Source organism: Sylvia atricapilla, chromosome 4 (genome assembly GCF_009819655.1).
Source record: "Sylvia atricapilla isolate bSylAtr1 chromosome 4, bSylAtr1.pri, whole genome shotgun sequence".
Taxonomy (NCBI): domain Eukaryota; kingdom Metazoa; phylum Chordata; class Aves; order Passeriformes; family Sylviidae; genus Sylvia; species Sylvia atricapilla.
In genome coordinates this window covers 26,006,727-26,032,738 of record NC_089143.1, presented here as the reverse complement: position 1 = coordinate 26,032,738, position 26,012 = coordinate 26,006,727, and the positions used below count along the sequence as shown (strand labels likewise).

Sequence of the window (26,012 nt, the reverse complement as noted above, 5' to 3'; positions counted from 1 at the left end):
AAAAGGCCAGCCTTCCTGTTTCTTTAAAGCCGCTCATCTGCGCGGCGGCCGGCTGCCGGCGGCGGGAGGAGGCTGCGGGGAGCTGCGCGAAGCCGCGCGGAGCCGGGCGCACGGCTCGGAGGACGGACGGACGGAGCCGGGGCTCCGCTGCCCGCCGCGGCCGGGCGGGCGCAGATGGGCGGCAGCGGGGCGGCGGCAGCAGCGGCAGCATCGGGAGCGGCGCAGCGGCGGAGCGGCCGCGGCTGAGCTTCGCCGCGCAGCGCCCCGCGCCATGCGGAGCGCGCCGCTGGCCGAGGGCGAGCCCTGGCCGCGCCTCTGCCCCGCCGAGCTCGGGGGGCTGCGGCGGCTGCGGCGCAAGCACGGCGGCTGCAAAAGTTTCCGCGTGGAGCTCAAAGTGCTGAGCGGGCGGCGGACCGGGCTCCGCGCTCCCCCCGCGCCGCCCCCCGCCGCCGCCGCCGCCCCGCCGCCCGCCTGGGAGCCGCGCAGCGCCGCGCTCGGCCCCGCCGCCGCCAGCGCCTTCCCCGCCGCCCCGCCGCCGCCGCCCGCCGCTTCCCCGCGCCCGCGGCCGGGCGAGGCGTCCGGCGTCTCGCCGGAGATCAAAGCGCTGCAGCAGACGCGGCGGCTGCTGGCCAACGCCCGGAGAGGACCCGCGTCCACACCATCAGCGCCGCCTTCGAGGCGCTGCGCAAGCAGGTACCTGCCGCCGCCCGGGCACCGCCGGCCGCTCCGCCCGCCGGCCGGGGGCACCGGGCAGCGCTTCGCCGGCCCGTGCCGCGCTCTGCCCGTCGGGACCCCGCCCGGGGCTGGAGGGTGCGCGGGGACGGGGGAGCGCCCGCGCTGCCCCGCGCCCGGGGCCAGGGGAGGTGAAGGGCAGGAGCCGAGTGGCCGCCTGACAGGAGGGGAAGTCTGTTCAAAATGCCTGGAAGTACCAACCCTAGAACTGTGCTAACACTCGAGATAAATAAATAAGGGCTTTTAATTTGCTTGCAGTTAGAAAGTTTTGGGCTTTTTTTTTTTTTTTTTTTTTTTTCTTCGCCGGAGGGAGAGTTATGTAGAGGGCGAAAAATAAAACAAACCCGAGGAATTCCTCTGGGTGAGAACAGAGTGTGTAGAGACGCACTTACGTGGTCAAGCTGGGAGCTGGGGTGATGCTCCTGTACCAAGAGCACGTGTACTTGCCAGCTGTCCAGATCCTAAAGGGATCACCGAGCATTTGGGCAGCACTGTGCTCCTCTTGACATTGGTGCAGGGTGCCTGACCCGTCAGAGTCCTTGGAGTTCTTACAGCAGCCTCTGAAACTTTCTATATGCCCTGTCTACTAGGGATAGCCAAGCAGAGCTGTGGTCCTCTTCTAGTTAGATTCCCATGATTTTTACTGCAGAGTGTATTTGAAGTGTGGCTGATGCTGGGCTTTCTTGCTGAGAGGACTTGAAAATCCTCATAGTTGTCTGTAAAGGATAACAGACATGTTCACACTGTCAGGGTGGCACTTTTGAAAGGCGAATGAAAGGTTTTGATCAAAATCCTTGCATAACCTCCCCAGGATGAGGAGAGAAACAAAAAAGCCACAAGGCTCTTGTATCTTCTGCACAAGGATAAATCAATGCCCTGGCCCCTGCACTCAGCCCACTCTGCATGTAGGCACCGTGTACAGTGCAGCAATAGACAGATGTGCTGTCACATTGTGCAAACCCAGCTGTGCTGGCTTTTCTGCCTTTCTCTTAAATGCTGATGGGACTATTCCAGGTGTGCAGGAAGGAGGAGATGCACAGGGCTGGGAGAGTTGTAAGCTGCAGATGAGTCTGACTGTGCGAGCTGCTAAACATCCCCTCTCCAAGGATGGTCCCTCCAGCCTGGTGGGACCAGCATGCTCTGCTTGCTGCAGAAGTCACACACACACAGGCTTTTCCCTACCATCTTTTGGGCAGTACTACTCTGAGCAATTCTCCAAGTCTGCTCACTTTAGGATTCAATCCTCTCTCCTGCTTTGAGGAAATGTGCTTGTTCCTATCTTCAGCATGTTCCCTGCAGCCCTTCTCAATGACTGCTGTGTCCTGGGTATCTGCACCTTTCCCATCATCTGCAAACAGATTTCAGAGGCTGAGACCAGGGCTGTAAGTCAGGAGAGAATCACTGGTGAGCAGCTAAACTGGAGCATTTTTGGTCACTGTGCAGTGGTGGGATCTGACTGCTCCTGTTATAATCCCAGTAACCCAGTGCGTGCTGGGTGCTGTCCCCCAGTGCTGAGAGGCTGCTCCTTGTAGATGCAAACTCCAGACTTTATATATTTTATTTCTGTAATCTGCTTCCATATTTCAGTTGTTTGGCAACTGTGTGTAACACGCCTGGAAGTGTCAGTCTAATTCTCCAGGGATAGACATCTACACCACCAAAACCGCAAGGGGAAGTAGCACTGATTTCCCAAATCACTGGCAATCTTGTTCTAGGCTGAGCCTCAAGCAGAAGTCAGGCAGGCAACAAATTAAAGCTGCACTCTTTTGGGAAATGGGCAACTCTTGAAAAGCCTCAGATTCCTGGCCTTGGCCCTGTCTCTATAAATCACTTCTGCCATGGACTCAGCTGGGAGCCCAAAGAGCCTGGAGAACAAGTTGCTGTCCTCTCTTCCCATGAAAGCCAGTCTCTAGGGTCAGCACAGGAACATACTGGCAGAGCTGTGTTCACTGTGCAGAGAAAGAAATCATTCTCTGGGAAATGTTTGCTGTGAGGTTTTCCTAGCAATTTGCTGAGGGGTGGGCTGGCTGTCCCGACCATCATTGGATGACATTTGCATTCATTTCTTGTTGGACTGCCAGCGGCGTGCCGGGTGCCGTACGTGACATCAGGTGACAGTCAGCTTCATTGCACATACGCACGGCGCTGCCTTGTCACTCACGTCACTCACAGCGCTGACACGGAAGGTTTCTGGGGTGCAGCTCAGATCAGGAGACTGTCGGTTGCTTTCTGTCACACCTTGGCCAGCGGGTGAGGAGCAGGGGTATGGAGATGTCCTGGTGGAGGTACATGCAGTAGGGAGGCTTTCTCTTCCCTCAGGTCAGCACCATTTTCCCACATGCCAGGGCATTTCTTCAGCCCCTTGTGAGAGGCAACCCCTGTGTGCTGCCTGCTGCAGGCCTCCCCTTTCTTCTTGTTCCTTGGTTAGTCCTCCGTCCCCTCCTTGTCATCACATATCAGGCTCTTAAGCAGCTGGGAGGCTTTTCCTGAGGCACTGAAACTGATACGTCCCCACAGACAGGCGGGCGAGGAGCAGGGGACTGTGCCGACCCTGGCCCCATGCTGATTTGAGTAGGGATCAGGTGCTGGATGGGAAGCTGCTGGAAGTAGGAGCCTTGCTCAGCCACTGGTACCCAACACCCACACCGGTGTTGTCCCTGTCCCTTACCTTGTTTGCATGTGTGAGGCTGGAGATCCTCACTGGTACACGTGAGATAAAACCCCGTTGTTTGCAGAATCAGACCCACCACGGCCACACTGTAGGGAGCCCATCCACGCTTGCTGAGGAGGAGGCAAGGGAAGTCATGCCTCTCTGCAGGACACTCTCCCTGTCTCAGCAGCCCACCCGAGGGTGAGCGACTGGCACGCAGCACACCAGACAGATGGGCTGACGGCGGCATCCCTGCGCTCCACAGCTGTGTACATATGCCACACATGTTTTGGCTTGTGTCGACTAACTCTCCAGATGGCAGGAAGGGGTGTGTGTTCTTTTTTTTTTCTCCCAGTTCTTGGTGGAAGAAGAGCCAAACACAGTTGTTTCACAGAAGGAGAGGCTAACCCAGCCATGTCCCTGAGGACTGAGCTGTCCCCAGCTTGCCTCGGAGGCCAGGGCCCCCTCAGAGGTGGGAGGTAGGCGGGCAGCTGCCAGCTCTGGGAAGCTGCCTGCTGTTGGGAGAGACGTGTCATTGCCATTGTGCTCACCCTGTGGTGTCACAGCCACCAGGAACAAGGATTTCTCTCCCTCTCTGTATTGAGCTGCTGCCTTTGCCATACAGCCATAGCACTAAAGACTGAAGAGCAGATGCTCCTGAGAAACAGCTAATTCCCCCTGGTCTTGGTACTTGTGGTCTTCAGCTATTAAAACTGGAAGAGATTTCTCCCTGTTAGTCCCCCAAAAATCATTTGTCCAAGTGATCCTTCCACTGACAGCAGACTCCTGAGGCAAACAGTGTAGTTCTTGGGAAACACTGACCTGCTCTGAAACACTTCGAGGTGGTGAGATACTTCTGCTGTACTTGGCTGTCCCTTTGCTGCTGCCTTTCTGGTGTCCCTCCTAGGAGCTGCTCCTGCCCCTGTGACTGGGCAGCTCCTATCTGGAGCACTGGTCTCCTGCTCTCAAATGCCCCGGAAGGTGCTGGTCAGTGAGTTGTTGCACTGCCCCAGCTGTGCAGGACCCTCCACATGTGACATGGTGGGTTGTCACTTCCATCCTTTTCATCTTCCTCTCCCTGCCATGGTGGGTGGTCAGTCAGACATCTCTGACGCAGAGAGAGACATAGGTCTGAGTCCACAAGGACCTGACGTCGTCATCTCCTCCATGTGAAGACTCCTGCCAGTCCTTGTGCTGGTGGATGTTCAAATCCGTGAAGCAGTGCAACCATCTGGAGAAGTCAAGATGTGACAACATTGCTTGTCTTCAAAGCAACTGTTCTCCATGTGACACAATTCTGGTTCTTTTTTTTTTTTTTGTCTGCAAATTCCTATTGGCAGCAAGATATTCATACTCCAGCAAATCCCTGTGAAACTGAACCATCACATTTATTTACAGTCTGGCCTGAGCCACCAGTTTTCTGCTGGAGGAGAAAACTGCAGCAGGAGATAGTGCTCTTCACCTTGAGGCTGAGTGGACAGCCAAGCAAACCACCAGAATGTTGCACTCCCAGGAGCTGGGCTCGAGCTCCTCAGCAGTGCTGACAGACCCTAAGGTGGCAGCAGACTCTCCCTCGATGGATGGAGACAACCACAGCAGCCTTCCTGGTCTGGAGCCCGCCTGTGCTTGCACATCTGGTTTCTCTCTGGGGCACTGCTGTCCAGCTCCTCCTGAAGAAAGTGATGCATCGAGCCACAGTGAGCTGGAGTCTGTGCTGGGAGCAAATGCGTCCACAGACATTTATCTTCCCTTGAAATGTATTGGCGTTTTTCTAAATCTTTTCACCACTGCATGGCCAGGGCATTCTCTGCCTCAGCAGCTGACAGCCTCGTTCTCTGCACTCATGTGGGTTCTGGAGATGCTTTAGGATTTTATAGGGCTTTTCAGCTTCTGGAATGGAGGTTTTCCCCCCACAAACACTAGCCTCCTTTCACTTTTTGCTGCTGGCATGCACATGGCTGCTGTGGCTAATTAAATCAGTCCAGAAAAGACCCTGCCCGCTCCTGTTGGGAGCATGGTGGGATATCAAGGGCTGAAGCCTCAAGGCTGTATAGGAGGAGGTTTTTGTGGCTGTGGGGACAAACAGTCTGCAGGGGTTTGAAGGGACAAACCAGGCAGTAAATGGAGGCAGGAGCTGTGGCTTGAGCAGTGCCTTAGCCACAAGCCAGTGGAGACTGAGGCTGTTCTGCGGATGCGTCACTCCGTGCTCGCCCTCTTTGTGTGTCATCCCAAGGGTGGCTGTGGTTTGTCACCTCTGCAGGCGGGACCCTGCATGTGACCAGTGTCGCTGACGTGTCCTTTCTGTGTGGTGGGGAGGCTGAGAGCCATCCTCGGTCACCTGCTGACATCTCCCAGCCCTGTTCCCAGTGATTCATCGCTCTGTGATCCCACCAGCAGGAAACCCTAAGATGCCTTAAAGCCCAGCGCCTGAAGGCAAACCACCCATTGAGCTCTCTGGGGGTGAAGGCTGGGCAGGAAGGTTTGGCTGTTGGAGAGATGCAGCTGGACTTCAGGAGAGCAGGAGCATCTTCCAGACGCTGTGTGCAGTGCCACCGCTGCGTGTTGTCACTGAACAGCCCAGTGTCAACCAGTGCATCTCCATGGCTGCTGCCAGTCCCAAGTGACACTGATGGATATTTGGAGCCCAGAGTGGGGCAGCCCTGTGGTTTAACAGCTAAATAAAATGACAAAATACTGGCCTGAAGCAACACAAGAGGATAGAAAATAAGGAGGAAACCAGACAAAAGGGAAAAAACCCTGAAAACAATGACTTTGTGTCACTAAGAACAGGGCTTTTTTGCTCCCTTGGCTGCTGTCTAGCTGATTTTATCCTTTGCTACAAATCCTGCTCCTGTCGGGAGGTATTTGCTCTGCCTGCTGAAGCCACCCTGAGTTAACCTCTGTGTTTTCTTATGGTTCCCACTGAAATTGGAGAAAAGAGTCTGCTTTTCTCCATCAAGCTTTGAACCCAGCCTCTGCTCCCTGCCTTAATCCACTGTCAAATTCCTTTCCGGGCTGCAGTGGGGAGGTAGGACACTTTTCAGTACCTAGCAGCAGAGTTCCCCAGGCTCTTTGTTCCCAGCCTGCATCTCCTTTGGTCTATACCACGTGTATAGAGCAAATATATCCCATCCTGGTCCTGGTTTGCACTGTCCCCTGTGCCAGGCAGGGATGCAAGCAGAGCCAGGTATGTGCTGTAGGAGGTTGTGCTCCTTTGCAGCTGCCATAAGCTCATGACAGCTCCTGGGGCTCAGCAGTGATAGCAAGGGAGGGGAAAACCCCGTGGTGTCCAGCAGTGGCTGGTGACTGAAGAGTCACCAAGTCCAAGCCGGGGCAATGCCATTATCTCCGGTGGAGCTTGCTCTCCTATTTACCAGGGGTTTTGGGTCCATTGGACCTCAGAGATGCAGACGACCACTACTAAACTACCACCCAAGAAAGTGTTTCCCCACTATAGTGCTGGAAAGTAGCCCCTTTCAGAGGAGAATTATTGTGCCCAGTAGCCCTGGGATTTCTCCTCTGATAGTCCCAGTAATTGTCTGTCTAGTTATTATTTTGGGAAGAGGTTCAAAGAAACAGCAATAAGGTAAGAGCTTTGCTGCAGCCCAGCAATGTGATATTTTTGAGGCATGATACTGAGGGGGTGTGTTGTGTTCCCTGAGGATGTGCAGGAGGCTTTGGGGGTACAAAACATCTGTGGGAAGTGTGGGAGGATTGTCCAAAATGGAGCGGAGCCAGGCCTGGGGCAGCATTAACCAGACTGCCATTTGGAAGAGATTCCCGGGGTGAACTCACCCAGCACCACACCTAGGTTTTGTTTGGAGGAAGCCAATTCATTCACTCCAAGGAGTGAACTCATGTTTTTGTAATGTGAGCGATGGGGGAGCCAGGAGCTGGGAGGGAAGCAGGAGCTGTGCTGTTTGACAGTGTGGACCCACCCAAGAGGCAAAGGCACCTTGGTCAGGACTGGGGCTCCTGCCTGAGCACTACTGCTGATATTCTTGTTGGCACTTTTCAGCTGGGTTTGGGCCTGGGCTGGGCACTTTGCTCCCTGTGGTGAGGCAGGAGTGAGGCTTTTTTTCAAACTGTTGGGGTTGCACTGATAGCTCAGGGCTGCCCTTTTTCTGCCACTGCATTCTGGTGGCAGAGAAACAAAAGCCTCTCAGACTCATGGCATGGAATAGCTGCCAATTGCTGGCTGGAGTAGAGCTCTGTGGAACTTCTGACACTGTGACACCACAGATGGTCAGAGGAGGTGATTCTTCTCCTCTGTTCTGCTCTGCTGAGGCCCCACCTGCAGTGCTGCATCCAGCTCTGGGATCCTCAGCACAGGAAAGATGTGTGGATCTGTTGGAGCAAGCAAGGAGGAGGCCACCAAGTTGATCAAGCAAATGGCTGAGAAAGTTGGAATTTTTCAGCCTGGAGAAGAGAAGGTTCTGGGAGATTTTTTCAGCCCCCTCACTCCTTCCCCTTGAAGGGGGACTATAAGAAAAATGAGGACAAACTGTTTAGTACACCCTGTTGTCATAGGACAAGGCATAATGGTTTTAAACTAAGAGAGGGTAGATTTAGATTAGATATAAGGAAGTTTTTGCAATGAGGCTAGTAAAACACTGGCACAGGTTGCCCAGAGAAGTGATACATATCCCATCCTTAGAAACATTCAAGGTCAGGCTAGATTGGTCTCTGAGCAACCTGATCTAGTTAAAGATGTCCCTGCATACTGCAGGGGGTTGTACTAGATGACCTTTAAAGGTCCTTTTCAACTCGAACTGTTCTGTGATTCTATGGGGCCCTTTTCCAGAAGCAGTCGCCTGAGAGTCATGTCGTACATCCACACAGCAAGATCTGGCCTTGCTGGGTTCAGACACAAGGGTGCTGCCCCAAAGCTCCAGGTCAGTGTAGAGAGAGCACCAGTGGCACAGAGGACCTGGCTGCTGCTGTGCTGCAGGCAGCAGCAGGAGGGGTATTTGGGAATTGAGCCTGAAGGGATCTGGCAGGATTGTGAAAGGATGTCCCAGGAATTCTTGCAGGCTTTTCGATCGTACAGGCTATAAGTCATCACTGTCCCACCTGGAATATTAGAAGGACTCAGGGCCTGCAGCTGTTGAGAGCAAGGTAGGGAAGCCAAGTCACCTTGCTGGTAAACCTAAACACACCAACCAAGTCATCAAATGAGTTCTGTAAGAAGCAAAAAGACCCCTATGTGTTCACTTTACCCCCAGAACTAGAGGGAAAAGGCTGGCTCCAAACCCTTCCCAAAAACACTCAACAATGTAACACATCTTGAAAATGGGCATTGATCTTCTGGACAAGGCCTTCAGCTTGTTAAGGATCTTACTCATAGAATCTCAAAATGGTTTGGGTTGGAAGGGACTTTAAAGATCATCTAGTCCCAACCCTACTGCTGTGGACAGGGACACCTTCCACTAGTCCAGGTTACTTGAAGTCACATCCAACTTGGCCTTGGGATAAGGCATCCACACTTCCTCAGTAGCTCTACACATGCCAGCCTGGAGATAATTTAAGATCATGAAAGAGGGGCTTCCCCTGTGCTTAGGCTGACAAGCAAGGGACACTGTCAGTCCTGCTGCCCCACCCTGCCACTGTTCCTCCAAGGTGTCTTAGCCCCAGGAAGTGTCTGACTCACCCTGGGTTAGAAGGGGATGTACAAAAGCCAGAACTATTAAGCACTGGACGTTTATATGAACCTCTGGAAATATTTTTGGCAGGAAGCGCAGCACAAACAATGAGACAGTGCCGCTGGCCTGCGTGTTGGGATGCAGGGGAGAGGCAGCCAAATGTTTTCCTGGGGGAGGGGGACAAGGAGAGGGGCCCTGATGTGTTTTAACTCTCAGCATAAAGATAAACCAGATGAATTAGCAGACAGGTAGATTCAGCAGCTTATTATGATGCATTGAGCTGTCAGGAGGGTTTGGCTTGTGCCATATCACAAACAGTGCCTTAGAGCTGTCCCATCTTTCCTGCTGTGCCCAGGGGGCCCAATTCTGCCCTGTGTGACCTTCATGTGGAGGGGATCTGTGCACGTCTGTGCTGCTAAATCACATTTTGAGCACAGTAACAGAGACATCTGGACCCCCAGCACTCAACATCCTTCTTTACCCCAGCATTTTCATGCAGTGTAAAAGCAGACTTGCTTTTACAGATGTTATCTGTACAGGTCCAGAGGGTGTACTACAGAAATAGTATCTTATTGATAAGGACAGAGCTACCCAGACAGAAGCTCAATGATGTGAACTGGCTTAATGCTCCTAAACTGCATGGGACACTCCTGGTTGTTCCCTGGTTGTGCAGACCCATCACAGTGAACACACCCTGTACCCTCATATGGCAGGGTGATTGATAACTGTACCCTTTCACCCATCTCTAGTTGTTCCCCAACCTCATCCTGCAGCCTTCTGTCCTGTTCCATGTCCTGAACCAGCTCCCAGACCGTGTTTGGTAGATGACAGTGATGCTCCAGAGAGCTGCAGTGGATCCCTGCCTTCCTTGAGAGGGCTGGCTGCAGGTCAAGAGCACAGCAGGCTTCCCACGGACTTCAAAGGGAGCATCTCTGGTTTTCCAAGGGCGCTGCCTCTGAATCTTAGACGTCAAGGATAGAAAAGACCTGTTAGGTCACATCCCATTCTATTTCCCTGCCAAAGAAGGGCTCTTCTGCACAGGAATATGTCCCAAGAGCGTTCATCTTGCCTTGCTTCAATTCCTGCCAGCCTGGGGATCACTGATAAGACCCATGAGACTCTGCAGAGCCCTTTGCAGACACAACTAACAAACATCCTCTGGCTGGAGCTCTGGTTCATGTGGTCCCAGCTCACTCTGTGCTGATGTCCCAAAGCCAAGGATGGTGCCGGTGTTCTTGTCTTTCTAGCAGACAGCTGCATTCCTCAGGATTGGCATGAAATTTCAGTTGCAGTTCCTTCCTAATTCCTTTTAATCATTGCAAGTATTGCAGACAAGATGGTGAGCTGTGCTGCTGCTCGGCAGAGACTGGTGAGGTCAGATAAGGGAAATATTTTCATTAACTGTACAGGAACTTGAGCCTGGTTCCCCCTGGCTCTGGACAGACCTGCTCAGCTCACAGCTGCCCCATTAAAGCACTGAAGTCTGTTCAGTTCAGGCATGAGGAGCAAGAGGGTGACAGAAGGAAAGGGTTTAGTCCTTACCAAGAGCATGACAGATGTTACTCATGTTACTGCCTGCCAAAGATCTGTGTGGAGACTCCATGGGAGCTGGGAGGGTTACACCTGCAGGGCCACACCAGCCTCAGGCATTTTTCCCACCTCTAAAACACTGTCTCTGTTTTAAGTTGGATTTTGAAGATTTCGTGGCATCCAGGTGTGTCATTCACACCCTTTACGCAGTTTGTACAAATCTGTCCCCTCTTTCCTGTTGACTTTATGTAAAAGAAGAGATAATACCAGAGTTAGACACAGACACACTTGGGGAAGTTTTGACTCTGGATCTGAACTAAGTTGCTCATTCCTCTCTTAATTTCCCATGTTTAATTCAAAAGGAAGCATTAAAATGGCAGGAGCTGAGCCAAGACAGGGAGGGTTCCTATGAAATGGTTTTTCTAACACTGTTACCATGGCAAAAAATCTCTTATCTCTTAATGTTGGTGCCCCGCACCCATCACGGGAGTATCTGAACACCTCAAGGTGAACCTGTTCCCATGGGCATACGGGGCAGCTCCAGTTTGGACTCTGCTGCAGCAGTGTGGGAAAAACACTATGTAATCCCAGTTGAGGGTTTTCTCAGCTGCGTTAGCACTGAGATCTTCCTTGAGTTTTGTAGCAAACATGTCCTACAAAACAGTTTGGGTTTTGTTTTGTTTCTTTTTGTTTCCTTAAAAAAAAAAAAAAAAACCCAAAACACAAAAGAAAGAGCAAAACAGATGAGGAAAAGAGACATTAGCCTGCCTTCTGGTGTTGTAACTGGACAGCGTCTGTGCATCAGCCTCAAGGATTTCATGGTCTATTTTCCTTCCACTCAATTTAACTTCCTTCTTGCTCTAATTCTGAAATTACTCCCACATTTCACTGAATCCTTCCATTTTAGTTTCCATCTTGCTTTGTTCTTTCCTGATGCTGTTTGATCTGGGATCTCTGCTGTTTTTGTTGTGCTGGTGTCGAAAGAGGCTTGGGTGTTTCTGCTGCCTGTAGCTCTTGCTTTCAAAATAACTCAGCTCATGGCATCTGGGGACCAGGTACTGAGGGCAAGAGCATTGCTGGGTGCATAATGCTGGCAAAAAAAAGTGAAGGCAGGGATTTAGAGAGAGGTTTTGTTCAGACAAAGAGGAGCTCTTAAACAGATTCTCTGCGTTGTCCCTGCTCATTGCAGGGGGGAATTTGGACTAGGTGACCTTTAAAGATCCCTCCCAACTCAAGCTGTTCTGTGATTCCTTGTATTTTCAGGGGTATCAGTAGTAGGTGGTGTATATTAAAAAAAGGCCATTTGAAGTTTTATGGCTGGTTTCTAGAGAGGCACCTCAACCCAATCACACCTCCAGTCTGGTGTTCAGTTTGAGGTCTCTCTCTACAAGAGGGACATTGAGGTGCTGCAGCGTGTCCAGAGAAGGGCAGCGGAGCTGGGGAAGAGTCTGGAGCACAGGTCTGATGAGGAGCAGCTGAAGGAGCTGGGGGGCTCAGCCTGAGAAAAGGAGGCTTGGGGGGATCTTCTGGCTCTGCACAACTCCATGACAAGAGGGGGCAGTCTGGTGGGGTGTGGTGTCTTCTCACAGGTAACAAATGATAGGACAAGAGGAAATGGCCTCAGCTTGTGCCAGGGGAGGTTTAGATTGGATATTAGAAAAATACCTTCATAGAAAGGGTAGTCAAATATTGGAGCAGGCTGCCCAGGGAGGTGGTGGAGTCGCCGTCCCTGGAAGTGTTCAGAAAATGTAGGTGTGGTGCTTGGGGACATGGTTAATTTTGGCCTTGGCAGTGCTGGGTCAATGGTTGGAGTCCATGCCCTTAAGGACATGGTCCTTAATGGATGGAGTCCATGTCCTTAAGTCCATGTTTTCCAGCCTAAAGGATTCTTTGTCTTGTACCAGACATGGCCCATAGGGTCAACAGTACTAAAATCCTTGTGCTCATGGGTAAGGGTGATCCAAGCAATTAGTTTGGATTTCCATAAGCACTATGGCAGAGGTCTTCCCTAAGAAGGAAGAAACTAAACAGCTTGGATAGGAGCATGGATTGGTGATCAGTGTACAGGCAGGGAATGGTGAGCAGGGAAAAAGGACCAGTTCCTGCAAGGAGCAACATCATAAGTGGACAAACCAGGATCTGACTCTGAGCTTAGCTCTGCTTTAAACAGGGAATGTCAGGTCCCACCACCTGATATTGTGACTATGCAAGCTGTCAGTGATCACTCTGAGTGATTAGGTAATCATATGGCAGATGAAATAAATACCACACAGATAAAGTAAAGTGATGCATATGGAAAAAAACCATGCCAGAGTCCACATATGAAGTGATAGGCCCTGGGCTGACCATTATTTCAGAGAAGGGAGACCGGGAGACCTTGGGGTTTCTCTAGATGGTTGAAGGAAAATCTCAGGTCAGTGTCTGGCAGCAGTCACAGATCAAATCAGGAGTTAGGAAGAAAGGAATATTAAACAAAACAGATAACATAAGCATCTGTTAGGTATATGCACCCACAACATGAACACTCTGTGTTGTTCTGATCATCTCTGCTCCAAAGGGACTAGGAAAGGTTCAGAAAAGAGCAGCAAGGGTCATCAAAGATATGGGATGGCTTCCATAGAACTGTCTGCTAAGGAAGACTAATCTTTTTCTTTTGGAAAAGAAGCTGAAGAGATGATGGTGAACTAAAAACATATGTCACACAGGAGGCGAATAAATAACTGTTGTCCTCTCTTCTAATACAGAACTGTAATACCTCAAGGGAAGACAATAGGAGTCATGTTCAAGACAAGCAAAAAGAGAAAAAATTATATAGACTGGAGAGAATGCTTTGCAAAAAGATTTTTTGGTTGCTCAAAATCAACAGGGGTTCAATTTACCACACCAAGTTCATGGACAGAAAAGATCTATAATGGGTTGCTAAATATGGGGATGACACATCTACCAGAAGTGATGGAGGTGACAGTAGTTGGAGCCTGGCAGAACACTTGGGGAAATCCTACGAATGCTTGAGCTGTTCTGCTCCTCCTTTGGCATCTGTGTGTGGGCTGCTGTGGGGTTTGTGGAGGGGCTGAACTCGTTATACCTTCTGTAAAGTCAGGGAGAGAATTCCATCTTTGTGTCCCTGTGAAGGAGAGAGATGCTGAGGCATGAATATGGCAAGAGGAAATAAAAATCTCCAGCCCTAAGCTGAGTGTGACACCCTAGAGGGGTGTGAAGGATGGAAGCTGGTACAGAGGCAGGTGGTAGAGAAACATTGAGGCGTTCCAGTGATTGATTACTATGAAAACTTTGACAGGTGGTCAGACAACCTGAGGGGCTTGGATGGATTTCAGATGAATGCACAGCTTCAGTTTCCTGTAGGCAATAGACTCCTGAGCATTAAAGGCTGAGTGACCTTCAGCAATTTTGCGAACTAGAGAATGGGGTGCCCAAGCCTATCAAACTCAGAAGACCTTTCTTTAAGCTGGACAAATTAAAGCTGTACACCTTAAATCAAGTGTAGATGTAGTGTTTTGCTGGATCATGATTGAAAGGCAACCCACCTTTCTGCAGCAGGAGCCATATACTGCCCAGTTATTGAGACACATCCAGTTTAGTTTGAATTGTTGGAATGCTTCACATTACAGTAGAAATCTTTAAAGGTGAAGAAATAAATTGCATAAGATACACCTAGCTCCCTGAAACAGGCTCTGTTTAGGTTTCTTTTGTGGGGTGAGGTACCATCACGGAGTGTTTAAGCAGGTAGAAATTACTGCCTCCTGTTTTACTGTCTTGCTACTCAACAACATGATATTTTTGCATGGGCTGAAAGTCACAATTGATGTCCTTCGAGCACAAAAACACCGGGTTGTGATACAGTTACTCATACCTTCCTGTTGCCTTATTCTGCGAGACCTGTGATAACATGGGAGGTACTTGTGGGGAGTAAGTTACTCAAGACAAGTGACTGGGAGGCATGGGGATGCAGGTTTCTAAGAAACAGGGGCTCCAAGAAGTGAACTGAGCAGCAGGAAGTTGTCCTGGGCCGTATCCTGCCATCACATTTTAAGCTGAACTGCCCTGCTGAAATCAAGAGGCTTTGTGCTGCTTTCATCCCCATGGAGATCAGCAGGGGAGTTCTTCTTAAAAACCTGTTGGGACCATATGGTATTTTATCACTAGAGCTTCTATTTATGTAAAAACTGCTAAGAAAATAACTCACAGTTGTTTTGTCAAGCTTTAAGCAAGATATTTTGTTTATCTGGCCTAATTTTTAATTATTTCTTTTTCCCTGTTACCCTTTCTAGGTTCCCTGCTATTCTTATGGTCAAAAGTTGTCCAAACTGGCCATCTTGAGAATAGCCTGTAACTATATCCTTTCCCTGGCCAGACTAGCAGACCTGGATTACAGCGCTGACCACAGTAACATGAGCTTCTCTGAATGCGTGGAGCAGTGCACTAGGACCTTACAAGCAGAAGGAAGATCTAAAAAAAGGAAGGTATGTTACAGCCTCTCCCCCAACTCACCCCCTAAATAATGGTAAAAATTACAAAAGAGAGGCGAAAAAAATCCAAAGTGTTTTCCTTTCTTTCTGAACCTTCTGAAATTTGCCTGATTTTTTTAATCCCTTGCCCTTCTCTCTCTCTCTTTTTCTTCTCCATCCATCTGATCTTGTAATAACCACATTCCTCCCTAATCAAAAGCTTTTCTCTCCTCCCCGTTCTCCATGCCAGGCTCTTCCCCTCGTTAGTCTCCCATCGTGTGTTTCAACACGAGCGTGATCCTATTAAGAGTCATCTTGGGACTGTTACTTGTTAAACCAAACCAACCTTGAGTCGCCTTTCGGTGCCTGTAAAACACTGTCGCCTGCCTGTGTTTTCTGTTTTGTTTAATCCAACACTTATCTCTGAGAAAAATCACCCGGCAACAAAAAAAAGGTAGCTAATGGAGACATTGTATGTATAAACACATTAGTAAGATGTATGACCTGAAGGACATGTGGGTATCTTGAGGAAACAACGTTAAATCTAATTATGCCTTGCATTCCTTTAGGTTACTTAACACTGAACCAATTAGGTGAAATCATCGTCAAGCGGCGGGAGGAGGAAGCAGAGCATTCTGCCAGTTTTCCTCTCAGAGAGTGACATGGGTGAATTAAAGGAGTGATTGATGTCTTTGTTCAGGCTTTTATGACAAAAAGAGTTTTGTAAACTTGAATTGAACTTCCCCCTGCTCTCTGAGCTTGCTTGTCAGGCGGGATAATAAATCAGCAGGATTTTAATGGATGAATGGGCAGCTAAGCTGGGGAGCAGGCTCCTTCCCCGGTGTTGTTAAGATCTGCCTCTGATTCGGGCAGGTTTCCTCACTTTTCCTCCTCTTTAGCCCAACAAATCATCCTGCAGCAATTCAGTTTATAAATAAACACAATAGCACACTCCCTGTTGCTTCCTCTGGCTGTCAGGGGCTGTATTTATGCCCGGGGAGCAGCAGTGCCAGGCGGAGACGCGGCACCGCTTGCCCACAGCTGACAGCACTGCCTGGGACTGGGAGGTGTGGGGAGCTCCTGGGGACAGCCTGAAACTGGGGGTTCACTCTGGGGTCTGTAGTGCCACAGGCAGTGGCGTCCCATGGACACTGAAGTGGTGGTACCAACTCTGGGGCAAGATGAGAAGAAAAGCATCATTTTTGGGGCTTCAGCAGGTTGCTGGTTGGGTCTTGGGACCCCTTTTCAGGTCAAGAAGGGGTTGAGCATCCTTTGTGAGGCTTTAGCAGACTGCTAGTTAGGTCTTGGGTCCTCTCCCAAAGTCAAAATGGAGGGAAAGAAGAGACTGAGCATCCTTCATGGGGCTTCAGCACATTTCTGGGCTTCTCTTCAGGCTTTGAGTGCCCAGTGGGCTGAGACCCATTGTCTTGGCATATGTAAACCAAGGCTTAAATGCAGGCTTAAAGACAGAAAACAAGGAGCCGGATTTTAAATGGCTCCAATTCCCAGGGTGTTCACATCTGAGGCTTAGGGGTGGGCCCATCCTTAATTAAAAAAATAAATTAAGAATTAAAAGCCTTCCATTTACGGTGTTTGTCCTCTAAAGCTCTCTCCAGAGCGGATGCGTGGGGAAAAGTCTTGATCCCATCGAGAGTGCCTGAACAATGGAACTCTACCAGGGCACCTCCTGCCTCCCAGGCACCACCAACCCACACAAACAGCATCACCAGGAGAAAATCTGCCTTTTCTCCATGTTCTTGAAGGGCACCCACTCTAACCCTTCTCCAAAAGCCCTCTCATAAAAGAAAGCCAGGCTTGGTACCCGAGGCAGGGTCTTAATCACTGCTCTGCCTTGCTTTTCTTGCTGGAAATTATAGTTCTGCTGCAAGTTTAGGGCAGCCCCAGAGCACATAGATTCACTTATGGATGACAAGTATAGTTTTATTTCAGCAGTATTTACTCAGGTGTTGGCAAGAGCACATCCAGCTGCTGATGATGCCAAAACCAGCAGGTACCACTAAGTAACTCTGGTGACTCCCAGTAGAGAGGAGTGGGGATGCAAAGCATGTATTGGGAGGACTCCTCTTGCTTGTCTCCCTTTCTCCTTGAGCCAAGCAAATTGTGAGCACAAGGGAGGAAAAGGCTGTTGTCAGAGGGAAATTACAGATCCGGGCTGGCTGTGCAGCAGTGATCCAAGCTCTGGATGTCAGGTGGTGTGAAGGGATGTCTCTCCTGGGGGGTCTCACACGGGCCGCTGGATGAGGATACAATGGCTTGGCCCAAAATCGCCGCGCCCTCATTAATGTTGCAGTCGGCACGTTTTTGTGAGCTCAGTGTGTTTTTAATCAGGTCTCTGAAACCACTACTCACTGAGCAGTTCCTCTGAATTATCGACTTTGGGCTGCTTGTTATTTTGTTATTGTTTTTTTGAGTTTCCTTTTATATTCTCTCTTTAAAAAATCACAGTGAGCCTGAGCACATACCTCTGCTCCTTGAGCTCCACGTTAGGTCCACAACACGCTTATCTCCTGTCATCTCCATTTTATTGTGTGTCTGCCTCTCTCACTCTCTCAGCTCTCTGGTTGTGATGTGCTGTGGCACTGTGAGCTTTTCACACAAAAAAGTAGCTGCTTAGAGTTTGTTTTGGCAGGCAGGGACTCCAGATGTTGCATTTGCTGGATTGTGCATTGCCTTTTGCTTTGTTTTTGGGGGCGAATTATCCTGTATTCCTAATGTTACCTTGTTGTTCAGATTTTGCTGTTGAAATGGGAAATTTACTGAGTGGTTTTACCCCCTCACCCCCCTTTCTATTCCCATTTTGTTAATTAGAAAAGTTGGCTTTAGTCTTTCAAAGTCGACTAGAAGAAAAAATCCCCTTCTCTGTCCTAACTGTAGTTATAAGGTGATTTTAGTTCTTGCAATTGAGACTTGACCGAGGGTGTTTGGTGATGGGAGGTCTCATTTATAAGCAACAAAGGAGGCTTCAGATGCCTTTTCTTAAAAAAGACGAAAAAAAGCTGACTGTGGGGGGGTGGTGGTGAATTCTGAAGATAGTTTTCATTCTTTAAAACTGCCTCTTGCTTGGTTATACAAGTGATCTGCACTAAGCCTTGTCCTTAACTGTGCACCCAAGAGTTGCACCACATTGGAGATCTGGGTTGCGACACCCTCAGCAGAGCCCCAAGTCCTGCTGGGGCCACACTGATGTCCTGGAAAAAGGGAAGGGAACTGCCTTCAGCTCTGGCCAGGAGCATTCTCCAGCAGCACAGAGGATGCAACAGCAAAAGAAAGGGAAGTCCAAGTTTTCCTTACCCCCAAGGTACACTGTTTCTGCACGGCCCATGATCCTCTGTGGCCAGGGGTCATCTGAAGGCCTCACAGGGATTCTGTGGTGTTTGGGGTCCAGCTTACTGGTCCCACAGACTCTTTTTTCTAGCTTTTCCCCCCCAGGAATGAATTCTGCTGCCCTGCAGGAAAGCAGCTCAGGGTCAGGATAAGGTTGTAGGGGCTCTCCCTGCAGACTGATTGCAGGGGTGCAGAGCTGTGCATCACAGCCCCGCAGGATCTGGCCCCAAAGCTGTGGGGCACAACTTCCCCAGCAATCAGCACAACCACAGCCGCTCAGTCTACACAGAGCAGGATCCAGCCGCGGACAAACACCCTGCACAGCACACTCAGCGCCCAAAGCCCCGAACACCCATGGCAAGGTTCCTTTTCTTTCCCTTCCCCTCTCCTCGTTGCTCTTGATTAGCCCCCGTGCTTGGCAGCAGCATCGCCGCGGCCATGGGAGCTCAGGCGGAGCGGGGAGGGATGGGTGAGGGAGGTTTTTTTTTTCTCTCTCTCTCTGCTTCATCCTCCTCCCCCCGTCCCGGCTCTTCTGGCAGTCGCAGACTCCAGATGTTCAGAGCGCGAGCTGGGAAGTCCTGCTGGCGCCACTTGGGGCAGAGGGCAGGGGAAAGGCACGCGAGCTGGAACCCGGAGTACTCAGTCACTGCAGGACTTGGCGCATTCCCCAGCTCGCTGCTGGCACATTCCCCAGCTCTCTCCTGGCCATCTGTTCCAAAAAAACACTTTCAGAACCTCATCATCACTCAGGATACAACACTGCGAGCAGCTGTTAGCGAGGCAGAAGGAAAAAAAAAAAAAAAAAGAAAAGAAAAAAGAAACACACACACACATTAAAAAAAAAAAAAAACCAAAACCATGCGAAAGGTCTCTTTGTGAGAGAGGAAACTGGGTTATGAATAACAGGCGAGCAGTTGGAGCTCAATAAAAGTTTTCGGCTGGAATTTAGTTTCTTGTTTTTGTGCCTGTGTGTGTGGATGAGCACAGACGCAAGGAATTAAAAATTAAAAATACGTTGTGTATATATCTTTTCCCAGATAATTAAATGATATAGAAGTATATATGGAATGAAAAGCTTCTCAGTTTGGTGCAGCCTGCTGCACTAAAAGGGCTGACATTATGCATGTAATTATTGCTTTATATAAAATAGTTACTGTGGTGTTGTGCCATGCCTTGATGCCCCCTCGTTGCTACTTTGCTAAAAGCAGAGTTCCTGGTGTAGGTAACACTTATTCCCTACTCAAAAAAAAAAAAAAAAAATGGAAGGAAGGCATTCTGCAGGCGTATTTACTTGAAGGAGTGAACAACTTAAGGGTTTATGTTTTAAAAGAGAAATGGTAGTGGCAGACTTGATTTGTACAGCACTGAAACCATTTGCTTGGAGCATATTTTTTTGATAACACTGTATCATGACTCATGATTTATTTAGACAAAGCCCCGAGATAAAGCCACAGCTCCCACCCCCCGGTTTGTGTGGATGATCCTGGCTACAGGGTCTTGCTGTTATTGATCATCTGATATTGATTATCAGAACCATTCAGAGCCAGCACAGTAAAACCTTGATGATCTGCATGGCATTTCTTCCTCGTGGCTTCCCATCCTGTGTGGGACAGAGGGGGTCTCATAATGAGATTCGACTTCTCTTTCCCTGCAGTTTGACTTAGCAGAGGTTCCTCTTTAAAAATAGCTTCATTTCCCTGCTAGGACTTGCCGGCGAGAGCGGGCAGCCAGCCAGTCTGATCCCCATGGCCGCCAGCTCCACGGGCTCCAGGGAGGAGCTGGACCACAGGAGAGCAGCGACCTGCTCCCAGCTCCCTGTCCATCTGCCATGGGACAGCATCCCGGGGGAGATAGAGGGGACCTGGGTCTGCCCGGCCATGAGTTGTCCCTGCTGCATGCTGGCTGAAGGATTACCCACACAGGGAGCTGCCTAAAAACAAGGCAGTGAGAGGGTAGCAAGATTCATTTGCTTATCACTTGTGTCTCGTAAGTCCCTGCAGCCCAAAACAAGGATTGCAGGTGGGACACGGGTGCTAAGGCTCATGACAAGTTCATAAGCAAGATCACCCAACTCTGGACAGGGAGGCAACAGCAGCTACCCCAAGGGCATCCCCAAGGGCACTGCACACCCTGCATTGGCCCACTGGGGCATTGAGCATCAGCACCCCAAAGAACATGGCCTAAAGCTTTTCCTTACAAAAGGACATGATGTGGGACTCCCCCGTTGCATCACAGCAAAAGCCCCTTTGCTTTAAGGGGTGTTGGAGCAGTCACATCACAGCACACAAAGACGGACCAGGGATTTGCTCCCATGGTGGGAGCAGGATCCCAGCGTGGGGTCCGTCCCCTTTGTAGCAAGGATGTTGCCAAGAATAGGGTAAGATCCACCCCACAGATACTGGGTAACTGCCGCAAAAGGAAAATGTGAGTAGAAGAGACAGGAGAAGCCCTGGAACAAAGGCTGACTCAATTCCAGAAGTGCACTGATTTATAGAGATTGAAATGCTCCGGGATGCTGCAAACTCACCAAGGTCATTGGGCCAGTTGTCAAATTCAAGAGCCATGGGAGTTCTGATGTTATTAGTTTAAAGCAGACCCAGGCTCATAAATCTGTCTTCAGAGCTCCTGGCTGGAGTGAAAAAGGGTGGAGGGGGAAATAAAAGAGCCTGTTCCCACCAAACAGAACTCATGGCCAAGTGTTGGGCAGTGCCTGGGGACCAATCAAGTGGTGCCAGTGAGGTGTGCTGAGCATCTCCATCATGTTACTGGGGGATCTCTCCATTCCCCTTTCCATTTCCTGTGTCTGGAAGGTATGGCACAAATGCCCTTACCTGCCCTTGCCTGGTTTATTCATATTCTCTCTTGTCCCCCCATGGTTGATCTTCCTCAATTACAGAGGAAGAGAGTTCAGAACAGAGACTTCAGAGCAGAGACCTGCCCCTGAGACTCCTCTTCCTAAAGCCATCCTGCTTCGCCAAACCCAGAAATGCTTTTGATCTCTCTACTGTCTTTTAATATTGATGAGAGTGGTCATTGCTTCCCTTCTTTTACATTTTCTTTCCATAGGTAAATGTGGGATAAATTAAACAACCGACTTTTCTATTACAGGTTATTAATATATATTACATATTGTTGAAGGTTCACAACAGAAATGTTGGCAATACACAAGGCTGTTTGTCATTCTCCCGCCTAAACCTCATTAATTCAAAATCCCGAATGAGGCCTTGAATTAGGGCAGTAATTTCTACATCTTCTCTGAGCAGCACTAGGTAGGATTGTCCAGAGACAACTCCATGAATCTGGGGTCCAGCAGACACCAGCATTTATTGCATGGAGGATGACCAGGGTGCTTTTAGAGAAATACTCTTATCAATAGAAACCTTGATGGTCCTGGGGCAGTCTTGAGCTTCCCTGAGTCTGCACTTGACAGGAGAGGGTGAAAAGGTGGATTTTAGGTTCCCCTGTCCCTTAGCCTGTCATGGATGATCAGCTGTAATCATTGATCTCACAGCAGCTGCCCTAATGATGGTCATAAATCAAGTAAATACCAGTAGGTTACTAGCATTTTATACCCTGGTGTTATAATATCCAGTGGTGGAAAAGGAGAGGCAGTACAGAAACAAAACAGAATGGGAAAAATGTTTTTTCAGGCCAGGCTTTAAGGAGTTTGACCTTGCTGAAGACTGACAGAAAAATGGCTGACCTGTCCAGGCAAGTGGTGACTGTGTCCAAAGGACTTTGGGAAGCCGTACTACACCCTGAAAGGTTCTTAAATCCACTGACAAAAAGCAAGAAATGCTGATAGCACTAGCTAAATGTGATCTCATTTCCAAGTTTCTAATTCCTAAGTTATTTAAAGGAGGATTTAGAGCCCACGTGATGAAGGCAGTTTGGACAATGGAGATGTGATCTCATAAAATCCTCAGGCCCTGAGGATTTTTCTATGTTTTGAACTATGCTAATGTTTGTTTGTGGGATATTTGTGGGGCTTATTGTAATGCTGAAGGGGGTTTAGATGAGATTTTCCTTGTCTAAAGCTACCATGGTTTGGAATTGACCATTTTCCTATGGACCTGGCCATAATATTCTGTAGCCCAGTGTAATTTCCCAAGTAATCTGCCACGGATGTGACTCGCAGGGGATGCACAGGCACATGGGACAAGTTGCAGTCCCACAGACTGAGCAGCCATGCCTGCAGAAAACTCAGTACAACAACTAAAATATGGAAGGAAAGCCCATCTCCTGCATAAACCCATCTAGTTGCAACTCCTTTGCTTTCTGAGATCAGCTCCTGAACTGAAAATAGCAGGTATTTGCCATCACTTCTAATTATTATTTGCTTTTTGTGGCATGAGTTGGACCCAACATCAAATTACTGTGTTGTTTTTCTTCCCCAAGCCTTCCTCTTCATGCTTGCCACTCCCTCTCCTCTATGCAGGCTCTGGCCTCCATTGTGGCACCTACAGATGGTTCCACTGTGAGCCCAGCTCTTAAAAATTGCAGATCCATGGCCAGCAGTCCCCAAGGATGCTCCCGCGTGCGTCAGCGACAGTCCATGCGAGGAGCCGCCGGGGCGCCATGTGTTCACTGTCCTCATGGTGCATCTTTCTCTTTCCAGGAGTAATAACCAGGAAGGGAGGATTCAGAAGAGCTTCCAGCCAGAGTTACATCTGGTCTTGGCAAAGATTGCACGATCCAGATGAAGACTGAAAGCAGCTTTTTTGCAGAAACCCCTATTGGAGATGACGATTGGCCAAGGAACTTTCTTAATCTCTGGAGCAGAAAGGAAAAAAGGAAAAGAAAAGAAAAAACAAAAGGACAGGGATGCTTCTTATTGTTGTTAAGCCAGCCACCTTTTAGCACGTGCAATTTATTTAGCACTTTTCCCTTTGCTTAACTGGGAAATGTTACCCTCTCAACTCATGTGTACAGTAATTTTTTGTTGTTGTTGTTGTTGCTGTTGTGCCAAAGATTTGATGGAGCTTCTACACTGTGTCTTATTTTTGCCTTAATGTTAAATCTTTGAGCCAAAGAAAAGTCAGAGGTGCCATTCAGATCGTGGCAAGCAGGCCAGCCAGCTGTCAGTGACAAAGCCCAATTTCTGTACCCTTCTGTGAGTTACCTCTTATTTCTTCAGCCTGCACTTCCCTGCCTGCAGCCCTGAAGCCACCATTTGGTGTGGGCAAGAGCTGGGACAACACTAAACCATGCTTCGGTGTTCAGGTTTGCCTTTGAGCTACTCTGTAGTTCTGCCTTTTGGGCAATTTCCTGATGTTCCTGCCTGTGTGACACATCCACAGGGTAGAAATACTGACACAAAGTGAGAGCTGAAACAGGAGCTATCAATTTATTTTTTTTTTAATAAAGAAATAAAATTAAACAAGCAAAAGCAAAGTGCCATGTAAAGCAAAGAGAAAAAAAAAAAAAAAAAAGAAAGAAATCATAAGAAAGTTCAGCCAGGCAGAAAGAAGTGCAGCAAAATGATTCAGCTGGTGTTTCAGGTTTGTGAAGTCATTTTTTCCATGGGGTTTTCAAGTGGTCAGAAACCCGTGTAATGCAAAAGCATTTGAATCCTATACTGTACCTTTCACTTCAAATTGAAGTAAAAAAAGAAAAAAAGAAGAGATGGAGAAACATTTGCTTGGAGTAAGCAGACTTTATAGGTAATGCAGTTCATATGCAGGACATCTGCTAATGATGGAGGGACAAAGCTCTGTGTTCAAGTAAAAAAATAAGAGTTTCCAAACCAAGAAGATTAACGTTTTGTTAATCTCAAGGGGAAATACTATTTGTGAGGCCAGATCCACATCCTGGCTACTTCAGTGTGAATCAGGTTCCCGTGTGTCTGACTTACTCCAGTGTGGGTCTGGCCAGGCATTGCCAGGCACTGGGACAGGCAAGGGGATGGGACAGGCAAGAATCACTGGGCAAGGGAGGGAATAGTCTCTGTTTTACTGACATGAATATACAAAACTTGAACTTCCCAGTGCCTGCCTGTTTATTTCCCAAGCTGAGCAATTGGCTGGTGAGCCCCGAGCTGGGGAGCTGCTGTGCAAAACCTGAGCTTACTGGAACAGGGTCTGAGTCTGGGGTGCCAGGCTGCTCAGTGCCAAGTCCCCTGGCTCCCAGTGAGCTCAGGATGTCTTCTACCATGTTTATTGGACACATGGGACAGCCGTGTCCAAAACCCCTCCCAGGAGCTCATTATATTGCTCGCCCCTCCACTCTCACCGCTGGTCATTATTAGCAGCCCAATAAAATACATTTTTAGATTGTCATTTGTATTTCTTTATTAAAGCACAGTTTTTTAATTACATCTTTTATTATATGCATTAAAGCCAGCTTTTTAGTTTATAGTGGGGAGAGGAGCTAAGCTGAGCTCACTGACCACGGGAAATGCTCCAGGGCTGTTTGCACTCATGTCAAAGACTGGGTTTAAAGTGCCTTTGCTTTCAAGAACCAGCAAGCAACTGGACCTCATGTGTGTGGCCTAGCGAGAGAAAACAGTGAGAAAAAGGGAAATGGAAGGCAGTAGAAAAACAACCCACAACCTCACAAGATTACCTAAAGGGAGAATGGTAGATTTTGCGATGGCCATGCTGCAATCCTCCCATTTATGTTTTGAGCAAGAGCAATGGGGACAACCCCAAGTTTTCCTGGTACACACAGGAAACCATGTGGGCATTTCTTTCCTTGAGCAGGGCGAAGAATTCACCAAGCATTTTTATTTTGAGAAATACCATCATATTTTAGTTATGAGTTCTGCAATGGCTCTCAGTTTGAGTTAATAATTATCAGTAAAGCAAGGTCTGCAGGGAGAGTCAGCGATACAATACTGCTGATAGGCTTTATTTACCCTTTTTTTTTCCTTTCAATGACTGTTATAGATAAGGAATTTGCTGCAAATGCGTAAGTCACAAGCTGGACAGCATCATTGGGTTGCAATTGAGGCTTGAGGTCACATAGTATTCTTTGTCCCCCCGATTAGGGAAATATTAACCCTTGGAATTATATTGCTCACTTAAAAATTCCCAAATTCCCTTTCCTTAAATATTCCCTGCCATTCCCAACCTCCAGTACATGATGGCAGAGCAATAGTCCCTAAAAGCTAAAAAAATAAATTGGTTTGCCTGATTTAAGTGGGTGGGACTCTGAGGAGGCTGTGTGGGTGCTTTTGAATCACAGGGAGGTCAGCTGAGGCGAGAGGAGAAGCAATGCCACCCCTGACACTGCCCCTGCATCTCAGCCCAGCTCCACCAACCAGCCCTGACAATAACAAGAGGGATAAATGTTTACCAAAGGGTGGCAAACATGTGAGTTTGAACACTGTCATGGAAGCTTTCATGGCTGGACACACAGTGGTGTCAGCTGAGGTACAGAACTGACCTTGCCTCACTCCAGCCCTCCCCAAGAGATCTCTCTCTGAAGATAAAAGGGGAATGATGTTTGTTATCATGCTGGAAAGGCAAAACAGCCCTCGTGCTGTCACCTCCCTGGGATCAGCAGAGCCAAAGCCTTTGCTCCTAGTTGGCACCAACTGCCAGCTCCACGTATTGGAATGGGAGGACACAGGACCCTTGGGAACACAGCCCCCATAAGGGATGACAGCTCTGCTCAGCTGACCACAGCCCACCGTGGGACCAAGGG

General features: G+C 49.0%; 1 protein-coding gene across 1 annotated transcript; it reads left to right on the top strand.

The window, feature by feature from the left end:
- ATOH8 (atonal bHLH transcription factor 8) lies at positions 1-24,643 on the top strand. Its single transcript, XM_066317314.1, is given in 4 exon segments — positions 1-635; positions 638-693; positions 14,844-15,035; positions 22,984-24,643. Coding segments are annotated over 4 exon segments (618 nt in total). The 5' UTR covers positions 1-271; the 3' UTR covers positions 22,990-24,643.
- The last annotated feature ends 1,369 nt before the right edge of the window (positions 24,644-26,012 follow it).